At 40.8% G+C, this 22814-nt stretch overlaps 2 protein-coding genes across 5 annotated transcripts in view; one reads left to right on the top strand and one right to left on the bottom strand.

The window, feature by feature from the left end:
* Nucleotides 1–11539, top strand: part of GPN1 (GPN-loop GTPase 1) — a 20292-nt gene extending 8753 nt beyond the window's left edge. For all 3 annotated transcript variants that reach the window (XM_081253810.1, XM_081253811.1, XM_081253812.1), the window contains exons 6-14: nt 357–435; nt 642–736; nt 1751–1796; nt 2446–2592; nt 3315–3397; nt 4706–4745; nt 5392–5482; nt 8556–8663; nt 10185–11539. In XM_081253810.1, the coding sequence (XP_081109936.1) occupies nt 357–435; nt 642–736; nt 1751–1796; nt 2446–2592; nt 3315–3397; nt 4706–4745; nt 5392–5482; nt 8556–8663; nt 10185–10270 (775 nt within the window). In that variant the 3' untranslated portion in view covers nt 10271–11539. The remainder of the gene's footprint in view (nt 1–356; nt 436–641; nt 737–1750; nt 1797–2445; nt 2593–3314; nt 3398–4705; nt 4746–5391; nt 5483–8555; nt 8664–10184) is intronic.
* SUPT7L (SPT7 like, STAGA complex subunit gamma) lies at nt 10853–22752 on the bottom strand. 2 transcript variants are annotated; one of them, XM_081253806.1, is made up of 6 exons: nt 22527–22752; nt 21635–21735; nt 20253–20871; nt 16469–16793; nt 15319–15556; nt 10853–13521 (listed from the first exon to the last, which is right to left on the bottom strand). In XM_081253806.1, the coding sequence occupies exons 3-6, from the start codon at nt 20663–20665 to the stop codon at nt 13259–13261; spliced, it is 1239 nt and encodes a 412-aa protein (XP_081109932.1). In that variant the 5' UTR covers nt 20666–20871; nt 21635–21735; nt 22527–22752; the 3' UTR covers nt 10853–13258. The 2 variants fall into 2 exon arrangements, with proteins under 2 accessions (XP_081109932.1, XP_081109933.1); XM_081253807.1 differs by lacking the exon at nt 22527–22752 and adding an exon at nt 22457–22481.
* Nucleotides 22753–22814: the final 62 nt, after the last annotated feature.

Below are 22814 nucleotides of genomic sequence, written 5' to 3'. Positions count from 1 at the left end.
CATTTTCCTCCAACCCTTCCCCCCGCCAAGTAACCAGATGGTTTTCCAAGAGATTTACACTCTGGTTTTGCTTATCTCTCATTTTTAATGCAGTGTGTTTCTAGAACTGTCAGTTTTCTCTGTGATCATTTGCAGCTGTGATGTATTGGTGCTCCTGCCAAGGAGCCTGAATACTGGACATTGAATAAAACCCAGGGGAATGTGGTATGCACTTTAAGGGCAACGGGAAGAAGTGAGACTTGGCAATGTGAAGAGGTTATTTCAGTCTTGAGTAACCAGATGTTAATGTTCTGTGGGATGGAATATCTTTCAGAATGCATAAATAAAAAGTTCTTTAATGGTCTTTTTTGACACAGGTATGTCTTGATTGACACACCTGGACAGATTGAGGTATTCACCTGGTCAGCTTCTGGGACAATCATCACTGAGGCCCTGGTGAGTATTCTAGGACTTGTTACTCAGGGTAAATAGAGAGCCAGACAAGAAAAGCTTCTTATTGCTTGGGATCTTACGTGGGATAGAATCACAGAGCTCTGCACACCTGCCTGAAGTGGTTCTTCCTTGCCACGGAAGGTAGGAGAAGAGTTTGGGGACAGGTCAAGAACCCTCTGACTAAAGCTTTGACTATTTTGTGGCTTTAGGCATCCTCGTTTCCAACGATTGTCATTTACGTAATGGACACATCTCGAAGTATCAACCCAGTGACCTTCATGTCCAATATGCTCTATGCCTGCAGGTAACGCGTTATTGTTGGGCATAGTATTATGTCAAGGTATGAAGTCTCCACTTCTTTTCCATCATTTTTGAGTCCTGAGTGCTTACCCCTAGGTTTTCATTCAGGCTTGCCACTCGCTTTAGTGGCTCTGGGTTAGGGAGGGGCTCTGGGTTAGGGCGGGAGAAGAAGCACATATACTGTTGGCATTCTCTATCAGCCACTTCTCATCTTCCTCCCTTGCTTGTTACAGAATAGGTGATGAATGAATATGAGCCTTCTGGCAGTTGCCCCAAGTTGAATGAAATCCAATTCTGAATAGAATAGAGCCCCTGGTCTAAAGGCCTTTCTTCTGTGTTGTGATAGGAAGAGTGAAATTATAACATGAGGAGAGACTGAATAAAAAGATTCATCCATGATTCTAAGTGCACGTGTTTTCCCAAGTGTGGTGCAATTAGGAGAGGAAGGACATGCCTCACTAGGCTATATTAGTGCATTAGACCTAGGAGCAAGGCGGACCATTATTAATGCTGCATTTTATTTTGGGGGTATGCAAAAACAAATCACCCCGATTTGTCTCTTCTATTATGACTAGGGATGTCTCTTCCTGTTAAACACAAGAAATCCTAGTCGAAATAGAAATCTGATGTTTGATAGCATGATTTTGTCTTCATATTAATTGTTTAAGAGACAGTTAGTTTGGTGGAACACACACACACACACACACACACACACACACACACCACACCACCCCACCCCCCCCCACCCCCCCCCCACCCCCCCCCACCCCCCCCCCCACCCCCCGTACCAAAGCATTATTACTCTAAGAAAAGTAGAGACTGTGTATGTGTGTTGTTTGCTTGATGGTAGTGGCGGTTTCCCGCTTGGGAGGGGAGAATATGTGAGTGCTGTGTAAGAATGGATGCCTATATTTAGAGTCTGAACCCATCTCCCTTTTTATTACTCAGTTCCATCAGATAACAGGCAAGCAGGCGCTTAAGTGCTTTTACTAATAATGCCTCAATGTTTGATTTTCAGCATCTTGTACAAAACCAAGCTGCCTTTTATTGTGGTCATGAATAAAGTAAGTGGATTCTTCCTGTTGTGACTGAATATTTCTTTTTCATCAGAACCTTGTGCTTGGGTAGGTGAGAAGGATTATTTCAGATGCTGGAGAGCAGATTTAAGCTAACCTGAAGCAAAGTCATGAGCACTTCTAGGAAATGGATTCAATCAGATTGAATGAATATATATCGCTGATTCTTTTCCAAAGTTTTTTTAGGCTAGATAGAGTAGCCCCTGGTCCACAGCGTATAGGTTACCCCTCAGGATCGGGACTGTGTAAATGGGGGAGGGACAGCTAGTCTATTGGAAGTGGCAGTTAAACAAAACCAAAACTTCTCTGTTGTTGGCTAGAATGCAAGAGACTATGTACTTGACTTCAGAGCCTGGAGGGTGCTGGCCTCCACTGTGGCCGTGGTCACTTGGCAGTGGATAGTGAAGGGTCTGCTCTAACATGGAATATACAGATCTTCATTTAATTATTTATACTGCACAGCAGTCTTGGCTCTTTGTGACTTGTTGCAGTGGAGGAGGAAATGGGGGAAGCAGAGAAAGAAAATACATGAATTATTGCTCTTTGCTGTCATCACATAATTAAAAATTTTTTTTTGCCATTGTTTGATGTCTGACCTCATCTCTGGTTGCTGATAGTTGACTTCTCTCTGGTACAGACTGACATCATTGATCACAGCTTTGCAGTGGAATGGATGCAGGATTTTGAGGCTTTCCAAGATGCCTTGAATCAAGAGACTACATACGTCAGTAACCTGACTCGTTCAATGAGCCTCGTGTTAGATGAGTTTTACAGCTCCCTCAGGGTAAACTTTCTTGCTTATGCTGTTGGTCTCTCCAGATAACCTCATAACCCAAAGGGCTGGCTTTGAACCTATTTTGGAAAGGAAGTTCATTACCTTCTGAAAAGTAATTTTTAAGGCATAGCCTATTAAAAACTAGAGACTTAAAAGATAAATATGATACGGACCCTACCCTCAGAGAGTTTATGGTCTAGTTAGGAGAGAGGCTAAACGCAGAGTTGAAACATGATGTATTGTAACTTATATTGTGATATCTTAAGAAAGATTAAAAGTTGGACCTGATAGTGGTGAGCGGGTAGATCACTTTTGAAATGAGAGATTTTTTGAGGATATAGCCAATATAGGTGTGCTTTGAAGGATGGGTAAGATTTGTGTAAGCAAAAGTGGGTGTGGGTAGCAGCAAGTATGTTAATTGCTCAAGTGAAGACATTGAGGTACTAATTTTTATAGAGAACAGACCGTGGTTTGATTTGATAGGGAATAGATGAACTGCTGCTTGTTTGATCCTAACTATCTTTCTCAGTTCTCTATTTTCCATGGACTTATTTTCATCACTTTTGAGTAGGTATGCCATTTTGTCTTGTTTTAGCTTCATTCTTTGCCAGAGACTTCTTAAAGTAACCAAACCTCTTCTATGAAGATTTTATGAAATTTGAGCCAAATAATGTATGCCATTTAAAAATATACAGTTGTTTCCTCAGTGGCATTAATGATGCTTTTGGCAGGTGGTGGGTGTGTCTGCTGTTCTGGGTACAGGCTTAGATGAACTCTTCGTGCAAGTTGCCAGTGCCACAGAAGAATATGAAAGGTGAGGATAAAGGAACATTCTATTGATGGCACTCTTAGTTACCCACAAGTCTGATATGATAGCTGCTTTGCCAGGCAAAACATTTTGGTTTTCATAGTGTTTGTATTATATTTGCCATGCAGATGTGTCCTGGATCTGACCACACTTAGGGTTAACAAGTAGCTGTTAACTTTTTTTAAAAAAAATAGGAGTATAAAATCTTCACTGTATTGAATGATGAAGAACAGGTGTCATCAGACATTGTAAAAAGCCAGATGTTAAATATTTTAGGCTTTGTGTGTCGTATTATCTGTTGAAACTCCTCAACTCTCATTGTGGTGCAAAAGCAGCTATAGACAATTCCTAAACAAATGGGTGTGGCTGTGTTCCAATAAAACTTTATTTATAAAAATAGGCAGTGGGCTGGATTTGTCCTGTTGGCCACATTGGTGGACCCCTGATGAAGAACGTAGACTTTGGAGTCAGATAGACATGGTTTAGATTTCTTTTTCCTCCAGTTAATAAGTGTGTAACCTTAGCAAGTTTTCCTCATTTATAGATGAGGGATAATAGCATTTATTGTTAAGGTCGTTGTGGGGATTATTTGAGATAATATATCTAAAGCACCTAACACAATTGCTGACATGTAGTAAGCATATTTCTTAATAAATGATTGTTATAACTATTTTCTTGGTTAATACTGGAGTTCCATTTATCTAAAGGAAAGTGGAGTCATAGCACCTATACACTTTCCTTAGGCCTGATAATTGGCTGCTTTCTAGCAAGCTTCATACTTAGCAAGAGTCTAATAGCCACATTGTGGTTTTCAGAAACATTATTTTGATTTTTATTCATCAGACGAGGTTTGTTTTTTTGTTTGTTTTGTTTTGCTTTTTTGCATGTGTTATCAAAGCCTCAGGATAGACTCTTTTCTGTATCCTTTCATGGTTGCCCAGATAAACGACATAATTATATATTGGGCTTCCTGAGCCCAGTAAGCCTAGCTTCTTTTACTCATCATTTAAACATCTTTTACTCATGTTTATCCAAGTGAATGGTGAACTCATCGGTCATGGTCTCCCCAGAGTTGATCTTCCCAGATCAGCAGTCAGTCTTTTGTCTTGTTGCTGATTTCAGGGAGGGGGCAGGCACCTTGGCTTTTAATTCCTTAGGGATAGAATCTCAGTGACTAAGACTTGTTACATCTGATGTATGGTGACATGAGATCTTTTGTTATTATCAAAGTACTAGGAAAATAGAAGTGATGTGGAGGGGAGCGGCAGGATAGATTATTAATCAAAGGGATTTAGAAAGTGTTTCTCTTTCCAGAGAGTATCGTCCTGAATATGAACGTCTGAAGAAATCGCTGGTAAGAAAAGAGGCTGTTTGTGTATTTTAGGGCCACTGAATAAACTATCTCAAACTATGTACTAATCCTTCTGCCATAAACGCTTTTGTTTTGGTTCTCAATGTATCCTTTAGATACTTGTTAATTTAAACCTGTAAATTTGTATGTATGCTGTCTGGATACAGAAAGCCCCCTTAATTATTTTTCTTTTCTTTACTTGAAGTAATAAAAATCAGTAATTTTTCCTTTTATATATGCTGAGCCCTTCTTGTGCCATACCTCCACCCCTACTCCAAGGTCCATTTAAAGGCTACTTGTAGAATTTTGTTTAAGAACAGAGAGGTAGTTCACAGCTCTTACCCCAAATGATCAAGTAACCTGTCCCCATCGGCTACATTGGACATCTTATCACTGAGCCTTCCTGCTGTGTCTGTTTGAGGGTTCTTTTGATGATTTTGTGTCTAATTTCTGAAACCTCTAATACAGTCTGCAGAGCCCTCCGGAATGAACTTCTGCTAATCTGGGCCCACACTGCTCAATGTTTCTGTCATCAGCCATCCCTTATCTGCCTCTAGTATTTGTAAAATTTGTCATCTCCAGTTAGAAGTCTGGCATCTAACTTGGGCCTCCTTTTTTAATATGACAACATTTTCCTCTGTGTATATAGGCCAGTGCACAGAGCCAGCAGCAGAAAGAACAACTGGAACGACTGCGGAAAGATATGGGCTCTATAGCCTTGGACACCGGGACTGCCACAGGTACTGGAGGGTCTTCTGGTGTTAGGAACTAAGAGCGGGGTACACTTGCCTCCACTTAGTAGGTATTTATGTTTAAGGGAGAGAAAGAGAAAAGGATAAAGTAAATGTTGTATAGTGTATCTATCTATCTGTTCCTCAGTCAATTTAGATAAATCCTAGATCTGCGTTGTGTTTAGCTGTCTCTTTTAATCTCCTTTAATCGTGAATGGATCCTTTGTTTTTGTATTTCATGACATTGACATTTTTGAAGTGTACAGATGTAGATATATACCTACGGACATACCTATATCTAACGTCTATGTTAAAGAGGAATCCAATGTCTATGTCTCTCATACCACATTTATCTTATCTCTGTTTATATTTTTATACATATGTATATGATGATTCTTTCTCTTCAGGTAGTTTTTGGTTTACTTTGGCAAGATACTTGATGTCTACTTTTTTTTTTAAATTACTTTTTAATCCTCCCCCTCTTTTACTGTTTATTTTGACCTAATTTTAGATTTACAGAAGAGTTTCATGAACTGCAAAGAATTGCCATATACCCTTCAGCTAGATTCGCCAAATGTTAAGATTTTACCACATTTACTTTATTCTTTCTGTTATATATGTTTGGCTTTACATTTTATATAAATATATAAGTATACTTATAAAATATTTGTATATTATATATAACTTTTTTCTGAATCATTTAAGAGTAAGTTGCAGACATGATGCACCTTTACCCTTGAGGTTTTCTTAAAAATAAGGGCATTATTTTATATACCCTCATTGTAGTTATCAAAAACTAGGAAATTAACATTGACGCATTCCTATTATCTAATGTATAGACCTTATTTAGATGTAGCCATTTGCCCTTTATAGCAGGAGAAGATTCTGGATCTGTGTTGCATTTAGTTGTCACGTCTCTTATTTTCCTTTAATCTGGAATGGCTCCTTAGTCTTTCTTTGCGTTTCATGACATTGATATTTTTGAAGTGTATGGTACTCATATTTTTGTAGAATTTTCTTCAATTTGGGTGTGACTGATGTTTCCTCATGGTTCGATTCAGGTGGCTCCTTTTTAGCAGAAGTTAACAGATGTGAAGTGTTTTTTCCATGTATCATATCACAAGGTACATGATGATGAGTTGTCTTTGATCACTTACTTAAAGTGGTGTCTGCCAGGTTTTTTCATCATAAAGTTATTTTTCCCTTCATAATAAGTATTTTGTGGGGTGATGCTTTGATTAGATAAATGTACTTTTAATTTTCAAATGTTCACCCACTAGTTTTTTGTTTTGTTTGTTTGTTTTTTGCGGTACGCGGGTCTCTCACCGTTGTGGCCTCTCCTGTTGCGGAGCACAGACCCCGGACGTGCAGGCCCAGCGGCCATGGCTCACAGGCCCGGCCGCTCTGCGGCATGTGGGATCCTCCTGGACCGGGGCACGAACCCGTGTCCCCTGCATCGTCAGGCGGACTCTCAACCACTGTGCCACCAGGGAAGCCCCACTAGTTTTAATATACATTAATCTAGGTAGGGATAGTCTTCATTTTCCTGTGATACATGTTGCAGATATTTTCTCCCTGTTTGTCAGTTGCCCTTTGACTTTGTTCATGGTGTTATTTTGCCATGCAAAAGTTTCTGTTTTGTATAAATTTGATGTAGTCAAATTTATTTATCTTTTATTGCACCTGGTTTTGAGTCATAGTTGGGAATCCTTTACCTACACCTGTGTTAAAGAGGCATTCACTCATGTTTTACTGTAGTACTTGTATGGTTTTATTTTCTGCATTTGGAACCCTGATCCATTTAGGGTTTATTCCTGGGTATGGTGTGAGGTATAGGTCTGTGTTACCTTTTTCATAAATAGTTGTACCCACATGATTTATTAAAAAGTCTACCTTTGTCCCAGTGATGAGATGCTACCTGTATCATATACTAAAGTTTCGTATGTACTTGGATGTATTTCTGGATTACCTATTTTATTCCTCTAGACTGTGTGCCTGTACTGTGTGGCTTTAATTACATATAGAGGCTTTATAGTATGTTTTAATATCTGCTAGGGCTAGTCCTCCTCAAAGTTTTCTTTTTTAGTGTTTCCCTGACTATTCTTGCTCGTTTATTTTCCGAAATGACCTTTAGTATCAACTTAATGTAGCTCGCTAAAAAAACTCTTTGATATTTTTATTGGGATTGTGTTATATTAATTAATTAATTGACATCTCTTTGATGTTGCTCTTCCTGTCTAAGAACAAGGAATGTGCTTATATTTGTCAAGTCTGCTTTTGTGTCTTCCAGGAGTGTTTTCCTCATGTAGGTTTTGTTAAATTTGTTAAATTTTTCCCAAGGATTGTATCTCCGTTAGTGTTGAAAATGGGATTTTTCTTCTAACTGGTTATGTTTGTGTTTATGAAGACTTTTCATTTCTGTATTTTAGTCTTTTTATTCTGCTACTTTACTGACATTTTTTATTGTTTGAGTTAGTTTTGTCCTTAATTCTCTAGGGGTTCCTAGGTTGGTGCTCAAATTTAAATATATACACACTCACTCACCCACACTCATTGGTGGACTGGCCTTTAAAGGAGTAAAGTTCTGTTCACGACAGCTATTGCTATAGGTCTAGTAGAGAACAGCAAAGCCACTTGGTGGATTAGGTGCTGGAACCTGGCTGGGTTTACCAGTTAAGTGAGTTCCACGCTCCACACTTTTACTCTTGACTTATCAGCACACTGGATCTGCTCAAATGTCTTTAGCCTTCATAGGAAAAACCATAGCCTCTTCCAAGCTGAGAGCTAGTACAAACAAATGACATTACTATTACTATGAAGACAAGCTACTTGAGAGTTATTTTCCTCAACTTAAAAATGAGACCTCTTGGGTTACTGGCCTCATGAAAGCACTTTGTGAAATAAACTAGTGTAGAAATGTTAAGTGGTATTAACTGTACATTTAGAAGAGATAAGATCCTGCATTTCATCATGATCACTTTCATCCTGCCAGTTTTTAATCATAGTTACTTATTGATTCAAAATCACTTTTTTGAGGAGGCCTATGTTCATGACATGCTACTGATAGATGTTTTCTATGTAGGCAGCTTACCGCCTGTGCTGGACCCTTCTGACTTGATCCTGACTCGGGGAACCTTGGATGAAGAGGATGAGGAAGCAGACAGTGATACTGAAGATATTGACCACAGAGGTGAGAGGTGGCTGAGGTGGCTCATGAGAACAGAACAGCTGCTTATTCTTTCATTGTTTGCCCGGGAGCTTCCTGCTACTGAGAGAAGACCTTGAGCATGAAGCCAGTAACAGGGGAGAGAGGACATGCTAAAGGATGCAGCACCAGGAAGGAGTTCCATATATTCAAAGTTCCTGGCCTTCTTACTGAATGGTTAATATTGAGCTTGATTACGACCTTCTGTTAGTCTTGTGTCTTCTCATCTTTAGGTCCTAACTCAATTTTGAGGAATCCAGGATTGTTTATTGTAATCATTGTTTTAAGAATACAGAAGGAGGCCTCAGCAGACCTAAACCAGTCAGAAGGGACTGTAGCATTGAAGATAGAATGCCTCTGGAAACCCAAAAGTGTTCCACTTTGCATAGTTTTATGGACTGTGGACAGAATCTATTTCTTGAAACAACCCTTTTAGGTCCTAGCTGTGCCCAAGAGCAAACTTCTCCTTATTCCAGTGTGCTGGATACTAACATGTAAATTGCATCATTTAATAAGATTTATTGAGGTATAATTTACAAACAATAAATCCCACCCTTTTATTAAAGTGTATATAGCTTGATGAATTTTAATACATATATATATAGTTTTGTAATTAACCATTATAATCAAGAAACAGAACAATTCTATCACCCTAAAAGTTCGCTCATGCTCGTTTTTATTCAGTCCCTTCCCCCACACCAGTTCCTGGCAACCGCTTATCTGATTTTTGTTCCTATAATTTTGCTTTTTCCAGAATGTTGTGTAAGTGGAATCACAGTATTTAACTTGCATTTGACTTTTTTCATTCAGTGTAATGCTTTTGTGATCCATCCATGTTATTGCATGTATCAGTAATACGTTCTTTTTTATTGCTGAGTAATAGTTCTATTATGTGGATGTACCTTTGCTTATCCATTCACCAGCTGATTGACATTGGGGTTGTTGCCAGGTTTCAGCTGTCATGAATAAAGCTGCTCTAAACATTCATTAACAGGTCTTTGTGGACAGAGGTTTTCATTTCTCTCAGTTAAAAATATGTAGGAGTGGGACCTCATTTTAGTTACTCTATGAAGGAGGTATTCTCCCCACTTACAGGTCAAAGAAATTGTACATTTGGGGCAACATGATAAATAGAGCCTGCTTCTAGGAGATACTTCCTTATTGGGAGAAGTGAACATACAGTGTCTTAGAAATATAGTTGACTCTTCAACAACTTGGAGACTAGGGGTACCCACCCTCCTCGCAGTTTAAAATCCCTGTATAATTAACTTATAGTTGGCCCTCCGTATCTGTGGTTCCACATTCGTGGATTTCACCACCTGTGGATCGTGTGGTACTGTAGTATTTACGATTGAAACAAATTCGTGTATACGTGGACCTACGCAGTTCAAACCCGTGTTGTTCAAGGGTCAAAGGTACTACTTCTGATGGGTGGGTGACTGCAGCTCTGATCCACCTGTCTAATGGGAGAGTTTAAAAGGAATTAACCTTCGTGTTTCCTTGCAGTTACAGAGGAAAGCCGTGAAGAGCCAGCATTCCAGAATTTTATGCAAGAGTCAATGGCACAGTACTGGAAGAGAAACAACAAATAGTTTCTAAAGTCCAAAATTTTGGAACTCTGTGTGAAGGGACTATCCTTATCTCTGATTGGGGGCTACTATAAAGGACAATTTTGTTCAGGATAGTAGTTTCTCTTATTAGTGAAATCTCCTGACTCAGATGAAGCCAGGGATAGAATACATTTGGACCTGGCAGGTAGATGCTGATTCCCCTTGGCATTTTCCTTGGATTTATGCCAGGAAGGATATTGTTTTTGGATGCTGATATCCCTTCAAGCCTTCATTTGAACGCACATACTTTTGCTGCTGATGGACAGAACAGAGAGAGAACTTAGTAGGCTGGATCTGCAGCCTCTACTTCTCCAGCATCTTGCCTTTGAACCTGCACCACGGGCTCCCCTCCTTTTAGCAGAAAGAGAGGGGGGAAACAGGAGCTTGTCCAGAGTGGCAGTGGAGTCTCCTTGGCAACCAATCAATCTTGGTATGAAATGTGCCTCACACTGGGTAGCTCATTGTAGAACACCAGGGTTCATTGAAGAAAGTGGGCAAAACATTGTTAACGAATAAGAATTCTACTTTAGATGGTGACTTGGATAAATAGTTTTTAATTTTAACTAACTTTGTTGGAAGCCTGCTTGTCATAATTTCAAATAAGAAAATGATCACAAATAGTCACTGCAGTTCAGAAGAGAGGTTTAAAGCCACATGTTCTTTACTAAAGTTCCATGTACGTACTACACCTAGTAACCAGGTACAAAGCCAGGCCCTGTTTGTATTGTACTTTAACTTAATGCAGTGTATCCTTAGTGATTTACTCAAAGGCCACGGATTTGGGTCAGTTGCACATTCCATATGTAACAGCCCTGGTAAGGGTTTGCTTTGCCTCCACATTCTTCACAGTATCTTAGAACATTATACATTTCTCTTAAGGAATTTTATCCCTGCCTAACCTGTATTCCAGATGAGTGGTTCTCAAAGTGTGGTTTCTGGACCAGAAGCAGCAGCATCATCTGGGAAGTTACTAAAAATGGGACATTCAAGCCCTATATCAGAAACGGGGGGGTGGGGGGGGTGGGGCCTAGCGGTCCATTTTACTAAGGCCTCCAGGGGATTCTGATGCATGCTAAGTTCAGAACAATATTCTAACGCAAACAGCCTATGACATAATTCTAGGTCAGGTGAATCTCAGATATCAATGTGCTTATGACCTGCTTTATCAGAGTACCCCAACCTTGACCATCTGGTGCCTATTCTCCAATCTAACATTCTAAAAATAAATAAAAGTGTTTTGTTTTACATGAAGTATTAATTTCAGTATTCTATAACTAATGGGAACCACTGGTCTAAAAACTTGAACCTGTTCTTTAAGAGGAAACCATTTGCACAGCAAAACTCTGAACATACCTGATTTTTTCCCTTAGTGACCTGATTTTTTCCCTTAGTGCCTTTGTATACTTTTTACTTAAAGAGGAACTTGTCCAGCCTATGCTATAAGCTCCATAAGGGCACAGAGAGTCTTGCTCATCTGTGTATCCCTTGCAGAGGACCCAGTACATAATAGGTACTCAATAAATGTTTGCTAAGTGAATGAATTAAATACTAGGTGGCTACTTTATGGAAACTGTTGACCTGATGTGTACTTTCATCAATAAGTAAGCGAAAATGAAGCTAAGCCTGGAACAGCAAGGGTTTAGATAAATGTGCCAAGGATGTACAATTAGCAAACTTATAAATGGTCTGGTAACAGTTTAAATTATAACCTCATTTTGTTGCTATTGCATTCATATTTATTCTCAGTGCTGGACATTTAAGGCACTCAGTGATGTGGGCCTTGATTTCTGGTCTCCACAAAAGGAGTGCTCTAACTTTCACAAGACTTGTATTCTGCACCCCCAAACCAAACTTCAGCAGTATTTAACATGCACACATTTGCTAATTACTCCTGATTATTCCAGTGCTACATCATTTACTTAATAAATACTGATTGAGACTATCAGATGCCAAGCAGGGCAGATACTGCTGTGGATGAGTAACAGAAGTAAAGTTGTTCAAGACATGATGTAAAGCAGAAAGGTGCATACTGTTATCCTTTTAGAGGCTGCCCATCCAGTAGAAACACAATGTGCTGACAGAGAATTCTGGCAAAGGAATGGACTGTTCTCTGATGGCCAAGCAGATGCAACAAATGAAATAGGCACAAGCCTGTCCTTGGACAGGTCCTGTTTGCTTCATTCACAAAGGAGAAAAATGAAAGGAGCAATCAAAAAGTGTACATGGTGAAAATATTTTAAAAAATCTGAATGGAAATAAGAAAATAAAGACGGTGGAAATACATGCAATAAGTCTAGAGAAGGAAGAAGAAAATATGTGGCTGAGATAGTAGAGGGCTGTCTGAGTAAGTAGAAAGGCTGTTTACCACAGACAGCTCTGACTTTATAGGCGACCTTATGGGCAGCAAAAACAGTTTGAAAAAAAAGACTACTGATAGATAAGCTATGCAATGTTTAGCTATTTCCTATTAGGTATGAGCACTGGATTCCCAAGGACTTCGACCAAAAATGAAGCAAGTTAAAAAAAAATTGACATCTGATACCAGCATATATTTACGTGTGAGTCTATTCAAGCACAGCTTTGAGGCTTAACAACATCTCCATCTTCATAATATCTCTGCAAGGTAGGTCAAAGCAGTATGATTCTTCTCAGTTGTGCAAGAGGAGCAGCTCTAGAGAAGCTAAGTCACTTGTCTAGTCACACAGTAGATGTCAGGGACAGTGCTTTGGTCTCTGGATTACCATCCCAGTGTCATGTCTGTGAAAGGTAGCTTGGTTGTTGTGGAAAACTACAAAAACTGGATGCAAAAGGAAAAAGCAGACTTATTTGGTTAAATCCAGTTCCACTGATATCAGGAAAATCCACTGTTTAAGAATAAAAGTCAAATCACTGTTTATGGAAACGAATTAGAATACATCAAGGTTTTCTGTTGGGTCTTGTAGGTCTGGAGAGAAACTCTCCCTCTTTGCCTTATATTTTCCTCATCCTCTTTTTACAGCGCTGGTTGAAAACAGGGGAGGACCCCATGAGGCTGTCAGTGGAGTGGGAGCCGTAGCTGCTGTCTGAGTCGTCAGGGCTCTGGGGGATCCCAGCTTCACTCATGCCTGACATGGGCTCCTCGAAGACATCGCTGCCCAGCACGCCATGCCCAGAGACGTTGCCTTCTTCACTCTCTTGTGGCTCCATTTTCACGTGGGGCAAGTTCCAAAGTGGGGAAGCATTTACTTCTGTACCTGGGAATGGAAGAAGAACATAGAACTAACTAGCAGTAAGAAAGGCTGGAACAGGGCTTCCCTGGTGACACAGTGGTTAAGAATCCACCTGCGAGGGCAGGGGACATGGGTTCGAGCCATGGTCCGGGAAGACCCCACATGCCGTGGAGCAACTGAGCCCGTGCACCACAACTACTGAGCCTGTGCTCTAGAGCCCACACTCTGCAACGAGAAGCCACCGCAATGAGAAGCCCGCACACCACAACGAAGAGTAGCCCCCTGCTCGCCACAACTAGAGAAAGCCTGCGTGCAGCAACGAAGACCCAATGCAGCCAAAAATAAATAAATAAATAAAATAAATTTGTTTTAAAATATCTATTAAAAAAAAAAAGGCTGGAACAAAGTAGGAGACATGCACCACCCAGGGCCAACAGATGACCTTTGAGATCAGTTTTCACTCTGATTCTCTACTTGGCTGGAGAATATGGTGGTTATTCTCTGCTCAAACAGTTACCAACTCTAAAATTCTTCTTTTCCACTTCCTCACCCTCCTTTACCCCACCTCATCCACCTCCATTTTCCCTAAACTAGGGAAGTAACACTATGCTTGTGGAAAGATTCATGGTTCAAAGGCAGGCACAACCATGGGCTCTTGGTCAGGTGTCACATTGGCCTGTCCTTTCATGGGGCTGTCTTGTTTTCCTGCCTTGTGTTTGGGTCCCTGGTCCTCTCTCACATTATGAAAAGTTAATGACCAGTATGAAATGCTGGCAGCTGTTCCCAGACTGCTGAAAAGAGACGTGACCTCTACATCTGCAACAATTTTTTTGGCTCTCCTGCCTCCGTGTCTTCTAGCAACACTGTTCTGTGGTTATTACGTCTTCCATGGTGAAAGGCTCTCTGCCCAATACTTTAAAAAATGCGGCCTAATTCTGTTTAGGCTACACTGGAGGACTGGCTATTTTGCATCATTTGTGCATTGATGACATGACAATTTATATTTGTAAAGAAGTGAGTGTCTAGACTAATTTGCAATCTAACTGACTTAGGGATCAAGTCATCTGGTTCTGAAGGTAATCACAGGGTCTATCTGGAAGAAGAGGCCAGCTGCCTGTAACTGGGTTCCCCTATTTCAATTCCTTTCAGTTCCAACTTGTTGGGGGGTACTTTAGCAAGGAACCCCAACTATTCAAACATCCCTGAGCAACTAACATTACTCCATCTATCTGGAAGTTGCCTTAATCAATTCAGTACAAGCATCAGGAAAGACCAGAATACAGAGGGCAGGAGGCCATCTGCCCACCCAGCTGGGTCAGCTGAATTAACTCTGGTAATCACTTATTGCATCTACATCCTAACTAGAAATAATTTTTTTTTTTTTTTTTTTTGCGGTACGCGGGCCTCTCACTGTTGTGGCCTCTCCCGTTGCGGAGCACAGGCTCCGGATGCGCAGGCTCAGCGGCCATGGCTCACGGGCCCAGCCGCTCCGCGGCATGTGGGATCCTCCCGGACCGGGGCACGAACCCGTGTCCCTTGCATCGGCAGGCGGACTCTCAACCACTGCGCCACCAGGGAGGCCCCCTAACTAGAAATAATTTTAAAGAATGTCTGTAAAGCTCTGCTAGTCCTTTCTTCCTTAATTACAAAGAGAACGTTGGTATCTGTAGATCAGTGAAGCTGTATTTGTTTTCAGACCTTCCATTCTCCTGCCCATCCCCACTTTTGTTCTTCCATCTCCAGAGTTTGAGTCCAAAACGCAAGAAGTACTGAGATTGGCAGATCTCCCAGAATCAAAATGGGTAAGTGGTTTTCTCTTACTTGAAGCCTGTGGTGAAGCCTCGACCTCCAGGTTAGATGGGAAGCGTTCACTCTGAGTCCCAAGGACTCCCATGGGCAGTGACTGGTCTCCAGAAGCAAGGTCAGCCTCCAGTTCCTCACTGACAGGGAAGGTGATGTCGCTCACAGGTTCCTCCTTGATCTTTACAGGTTTAGTGTCCTCTGTGGCCTTCTCAGGATTGACAATCCTTTCATACTCTTCAGAGAGCTGCTTACTAATCTGTTGGCAAGTAAGTCAATTTTCCAAGTTAAAAGCAAGTTGGATAGTCAGCTTGTGGCATCCATGAAAAAGCCAACAGAATACGAATATGCATAAAGCATCACTACCAAAGGAAGGAATGTGAGTTTGAAGTTCGTAAATGGCAGAGACATGTAAAGAATATCTGTTTAGCAGAGAATGTGCATGTCATTAATTAAAAGGTACATAAAGGTGAAAAATATTTAGACTGTACTCTTATATCAGAACTGGGACAAAAGATCACATTTTTAGCTATAAAAACTAACATTTGACATAGGTACCACAGGTGGATAATGAACACTGTAGGAAACCTGGGTCGCTTAGCAAAGACGACTGGGTGTTAAGAATTCCTTACCATATTTTAGATTTGGGGAAACCGAAACAGTGAACAAAATGCCTCAGGCCACAAGGGTTGAAGAGCTCAGATATTTCTGTTTCTAACCCAAAATGGTGTCTCCCCCACCACACTCCACCCTTGGGCAGCATCACCTCACTCTGTTTTGTTTCTTTCTCATAGCACTTAACGCCATCTGAAATTATTTTGATCATTATTTGTTTACTTGTTTTTGTTTCCCTCTCAACAAGAGTGCAAGCTCAAGGAACTTGTTAACTGCTGAATCTCATAGTGCCTGACTCACAATAGGCACTCAATAAATATTCGTTGAATAAAAGCATGCTAACCACATGCTATAATTTCACTGACTAAAGGAGAACCCTGAGTCTGGCCAGGTCAGTGATGAGGCCAGTGGAACACAGCCAGGGCCGAGAGGAAAGCAGGGTAAGTCCACTCTGTTCCAAGACCCTGTGCTCTGCACCCTAGAGCAAGTGTTAGGGATCCTGCTGGGCACCCCTAGATTACACATCTTTACCCACTTCTCCTCAGGGTCCTCTCACCTGCAGCATGTAACTGTGATAGTCCTTGATGCGGTGCTGCCAGAACTTCTGGAGGGAGAGCACGCTGCCAATGCCCACTTCATGGAAAACCTGCTCCATCACGTCGGGGAAGGGAGTCTGCCCCATCCGGGCCTCCTGATCCACAGCAAAGCGCAGCAACTTGGTGAACTTAAGACAATACTCGTGTGCCACATCAGTTAGGGTCTCCAGGACACTTTCGTTAGCACACTCAAAGCCTGCGTGGGCTAGGATTGTGGCCACTGCCTGGTAGAGGAGCTGCCGGCAGGAGTGCCAGCTGAGTTCAGTCACAGGTTCCCCTTTCCCACTGAAAGCGGAGACATGCTAGTGTTATTAGTGCTCTTGCAAAGGGGTGACCTGTCCTGTCTCCCTAGGAGGTTTACAATCCCAATCAAACCACCGGCTCAGCTTTCCAGGGGAATTCTAGGCAGGTTACATAGCCCAGTGTCATCTTGTTGCTGTCAGGGCACGTCTCAACAACCCACAGTCATATCCCTGAGCTGCTCCAATTACATAAAGTTTGAACAGGCAATAGATGCCTGTAGTAAACAGTATAAAAGGGTATCTAGTGAAAAGGAAGTTTCCTTCTCCTTATATCAACCGCTGGATTTTGATCACTTTTAGGATCTGATTAATTTTAAGAGTATAGCTCAGATAATGCTCAGTGGTGCTCTATTTCACCAGAACATAGGTTCCTCACATGCTGGGCAATATATGGACTTCTAGAAATTCACAGTCCCAATTAGGAGATTCTTATTTAACTACAACAGACCATTTGTAAAGCTGGGAAAGGAACTCAATTTTATAAAAGCAATCTAAAACATATATAGCTTACAAAGCATTTTTATCCTGTTTTATGCTGTGAAGTGGGTAGGGGTCCATATTTCTTCACATCCCTATCCGGCAGGTGAAGAAACTGAAGTTCAGAGAGGCTGACTTGCCAAAAGATTTTTGGTATTATTAAGTGATAGAGCTTCTGCCTTTAGATCCCATGTTCTTAATAATACACTGTTTTGCACCTAATCACTACGACAAAGATCCTAATCTTTCCAAAACAAAACAAAAAACCTCAAAAAACTGTCTGGTCTCCTAAAAATAACTTTTAATGAGCTACTAATTTACCCGCTCTCCTGAAATTTCCTATCTTCTGCCTCCCTCTGACAAAGCAAATAGATAAAAATAAGATAGGGTACAGAAAATTACTTTTCCCTGGTCCATACTTGGCATGCGTCACCCTGTGCTTGCTGTACAGAGTGCCTGAGGAGCTGCACACCCATGCTGCTGTTATCTGCTCAGTAGCAACTACTGTAATTCACATAATAATTGGAACATAAGAAAACCAACTGCCTAATAACTTTTCATTCACTGTTTGCATCATCATTTCCCACGGCCAGTCTCTCTGGACCAAAAGCTAAAGGCTTCAGAAGTGCCTAATAAACAGAGCTAAATCAGTATTGCTTTGCTTAATATGTGGACCCATTTCAAAGGAAAATAATTCTTCCCATACCCCCATAGCTGATGCAAATTATTTTTGTACACAGTTTCTTAAATATGTATAAAACAAACTACGTTTAAACTTCTGATGTTCACAGACTCTTCCTAACAATTAAAATTAGAAAATTGACACGAAACTACAAATTCTAAATAATAGCATCAATTTAATATGAAGGACAATATTATTTCGTTAAAGGTAAATTGCTCTCAAAATGTAAACTTGGTACTGATTCCCACAGAGTAAGTGTGTTGAAGTTGGGCACATCTACACTAACGCGGGGCAAGCATGTAACGACACAGTTCTCCCTCCCTTTTTCACTATTCCAATGTCTTCAGAGCCTTCGATTAGACAATACACCATGACATTTTCTGGCCTTCATCTGGCCCAACTGCAAGCCTTACTTAATAAGTCTATTTCTGTCCTTTTCTCATTAGTTTGGGACAATTAAAATAGTAGCAACTATTATCATCAATAGGCAGATGCACTAAGTGATATACAATATTACTTATGTAGTATTTTTGCCAAACATTTCATTTGAATCTAATCTTGAGGAAATAATCAGCAAATCCAGTCTGATTTGGGACAGCCTACAAGACAAGTGACCTAAACTCTTAAACAAGATTAATATCATGTATTATAAAAGGGGGAAGCTATGCTGGCTTAAAAGACACTAAAGAGGCAGAGAAAGACAAATACTGTATGATATCATTTTTACGTGGAATCTAAAACAAACTAGTGAATATAACAAAAAAGAAATAGACTCACAGATATAGAGAACAAACTAGTGGTTACCAGGGGGGAGAGGGAAGAGGGGCGGGGCAAGATAGGAGAAGGGGGTGAAGAGGTACAAACTACTATGTATCAAATAAATAAGCTACAAGGATATATTGTACAGCACAGAGAATATAGCCAATATTTTGTAATAACTTTAAAAGGAGTATAATCTATAAAAGTATTGAATCATGATGTTGTACACCTGAAACTAATATAGTACTGTAAATCAACTATACCTCAAAAAAAAAATAGACACTAAAGAGGTGTAACGACCAAATGCAATGCGTGAATCTTTTGTTAGGTCCAGGATTGGGGACAAACATACCTACAAAAGATATTTTGGAGACAACTGGAGAAATCTGAATACAGACATATTAAATGATAGTATTTAATTAGTGTTCATTTACTTTGATGTGATAATGGTTATTGGGATTGTGTAGGAAATTTCCTTATTCTTAGGATAAGGTGAAGAATTTAGGGGTGAAAGAATGCTGAAGAATTTAGGGGTGATATATTGCAATGTCTGCAACTTTAAAATATTTGGCAAAAAAAGTCTTACGTGTATGTGTATATGTATATACATATGTTTGTATATTTGTGTGTAAATGTGTGTATACACACTTACACATATGTGAGAGGGAGAAAGTAAATGTGGCAAAATGTTAACAATTGGTGAATCCAGGTGAAGGGTATTTGGGTGTGTGTCATACTATTATTTAAACTTTTCTATAGGTCTGACAAAGTTCAAAATGAAAAGGAAAAAGTAATTATTTGGCACCAAATGCAAACTTTCACACTGAAACCTAGTAGTAGCACTAGGTTATAAGGCAGTCATTCAGATGATCTGGAGCAGGGCTCCTCAAATTGAAATATACTTATGAACATTCTGGAGGTCTTGTTAAAATGAAAATTCTGACTCAGCAGGTCTGGGTGGGTCTGAGACTGCATTTCTAACAAGCTCCCAGGTGGTATTGATGTTGCTGATCTTGGACCAGATTTTGAGTAGCAAGGATCAAGAACATTTTTCTATTATTATTTCTTAAACTATGTTATCAAAATGAAAATACACAATTAAAAATTCTTGTATAGAACTTGGAGATTCCTAATAGTATGAGAATAAGTCCATGAATCTCATTTTGAGGACATTGAGCTAAACCCATATTATACCTTTTAATTAAACAGAAGGACTAGACTCTGAGGACTATGAGGCCATGGCCTATTTTACAAACTAGTGTAGTACCTTGCTCCTAGTAAAGTGCTTGGCACATATGAGGCACTCAATAAATATTTGTTGCATCAGAAAATAAAAAAATAACAGACTCTGGATTCGGAAGATCAGGGTTCAAGTCCTAGACTTCCCACTAATTACCTGAGCAACTTTGGCCAAGGCAATTACTCTCATCCTCAGTTTCCTCATGGAAATGTGATTACCTGCTTAACACGGTTGTTGAGAAGATTTTTTTGAGAAAAGTAAGATATAGCAAAGTCTTGCCTTACCGATAAAAGTCACTCTCTGGGTCACTGTGCCGGATGTGGAATGGGGCGCTGGGATTCTTACAATCTAAAGGAAGGAGGTCATCAGGAAGAGGAGGTGACCCAGGGCAGGACGGAAGAGGCTCACTCTCTTCAGTCTTTACACCTTCTGTCTGCTGCTGATTCTGGGCCTGAGCTGTGGCAATGAGGTTACGCAGACGTCGGTTGTGCTGGATCAGCTGAATGGTATGGATGGTGAGGCTGCATGGCTCTGAGGGGATGTCCAACATAGTGGGGGGCTTGGGCTTGTTGGCTGAGGGCTGGTGCAGGGGTGGGTCATGGACTTCTACCAGTCGGAACTCCCGAGGGAGCAAGTCAAAGGAACTTCTGTTGGTCTGGTTTGATGAGATTGGTATCTCTCCCCAGTATCTCAACATTTTGGAATAAGAAAGGAAGAGCTTTCAAGTTAAATGTAGATGATATCCTAAAAGTAGTGTTTTAAAATCTCTAGCAACTGCAGGTTATGGGCTTCTATAGTGAAAAATATGAACTCTAGCCAGTTATTTACATAAAAAGTAGGCAGTTCAAGACCACTTAGAAAAATGTCAGTGTCAGCAACACTGCAGGACCAAGGATGTTCTCCCTGAAGAAATTAAGAGAAATATAACTGTTAGATGCCAGTCATCACAATCACACACTAGGACAATTCCTACTGGACTGAACCACAAGGTAGAGTTTGGGTCATCAGTAAATTAATAGCTGCAAGAGTATCTGGGGCTCTAGTGTCCATATTTTCCATCTCACCCTACTAACTCATTACCAGAACTGCCATCATACCCAGTCCTGAACGATTTGCAAGGCAAGATGCTTAAATGAGACCTGGAATACTTCTCAGAGTATCTTGACACATCTGTCCTGGATCAGTAGGAGAAAAGGGAATAGAGTTAAAGATAGGAAAAGGTGGCTCTTTTTTTTTTTTTTTTTTTTTTTTTTTTGGCTGTGCCATGCAGCTTGTAGGATCTTAGTTCCCCCGACCAGGGATAGAACCCAGGCCTGGGCAGTGAAAGTGCCGAGTCCTAACCATTGGACCACCGGGGAATTCCCGAGGTGGTTCTTAATTTGTGAATGCCAGGCATGGGAACCTTTAACTGGTCCTGGTGGAAAAATTTATGAACCACTAACCTAAACGGTCTTATGCATTCAACTTCTGACGTATACAGGGAAGAATCTGAGATATCTGCTGTCTCCTAACGAATATCCCTTCCTTCAGTCTCTCCTTATATCTAATCTACTCTCTACAGTAATGCTAGACTTAATATTTTAAACTCATTGCCTATTGGAAAAAAGTCAGTCAAAATTTTTTTGGTTTATCATTCAACAACGTTTACAGTCTGGCTTCAACTCACCCTTCCAGATTCATTGCCCATGTGTCTCTTCAAATTCAACAAACATTTACCGAACGCCAGGTGTCATGTGAAGAGATAAAGACTAATGCAAGATCCTTGCCCTGAAGTGGGGGAGAAAAACACAAAAAGGACATTTCAATATTAAAGTGTGTGGTAAGAGCTGTTCTAGAGACACAGACCTGGTGCAGTGAGAAAACACAAAGGAGGAACTTCCTGGAGAAAATGACCACTTTAGATCTACCAGTATCAGACTACTCAGGCTGAGAATGCCATGCATTTTCACAGCTTAAAGATGTGATCTCTGCCAGAAATGCCCTGACACCCACCACATCCCTGGCCGACTTGTATTCATTCTTAAGTATGGCTTAAGTCACCACCTTCTATCACCTCCCCAGTACAACTCCCTTCATCATATTCTCAGAGCACTTTGCATGTCTCCATCACAGCATTTATCCCTATATTTAAACTAGTACTTAATCTCAATTTTATTCTTCCATCTGGCTCTCACAACTGTGATCTTAGTACAGTGAGTGCCTACTACATGCCGGACTTTGCCTTTACTGTTAATTCAATTCTCCCAACCTCTCTATGAATTAGATACTATTATTACCCCACTTTTCAGATGTGGAAGCTGAGGCCTACTGTCTTGCCTAATGTCAGAAATGGCTGAGAGGGAAAATCAACACGGCCAGGCTCCAGGGCCTGCACTCTTAACAACTACACTATGCTGCCTCATTAATTGGTTTCGGAAAGAATAAAAGAACGAACGAATAAATGAATGAACCAAGTGACAACAAAAATCGCCCTCTCCCCTAGCTTCACCGAAAGGAGCACGAAGGACAGACACCAAGCACAAGCAATGCCCAAGTCCCTAGGGGGGCTCCTCCGTCACCGTCAGCAGGCGCCAATCACAGGGTCCTGGGGTCGCCTAATGCTGGGGCAGCCCGAACACAGGGACATCTGGACCTGGACCGAGGCAAGGAGGCTCCACTATGGGCTGCCACGTCGCAGGTGCGGGGTTGGGCGGCTGTACGACTCCGAGAGGCCTGAGACAAGGGTCGCGTCAGGCCCGGAAGGCTGGTGTGTTGATTAGTGATTCAAGGCTGCCGGAAGCGCTTCTTCTCAATCAGGCGCTGCCACAGGAAGTCGTTGTAACCCAGTTGCAACCTCTAAAGATGTC

The sequence above is a fragment of the Mesoplodon bidens genome (assembly GCF_964165515.1).
Source record: "Mesoplodon bidens genome assembly, chromosome: 14".
NCBI classification, from domain to species: domain Eukaryota; kingdom Metazoa; phylum Chordata; class Mammalia; order Artiodactyla; family Ziphiidae; genus Mesoplodon; species Mesoplodon bidens.
The sequence above is the reverse complement of the archived record's forward strand: the minus strand, read 5'-3'. Positions and strand labels throughout refer to the sequence as shown.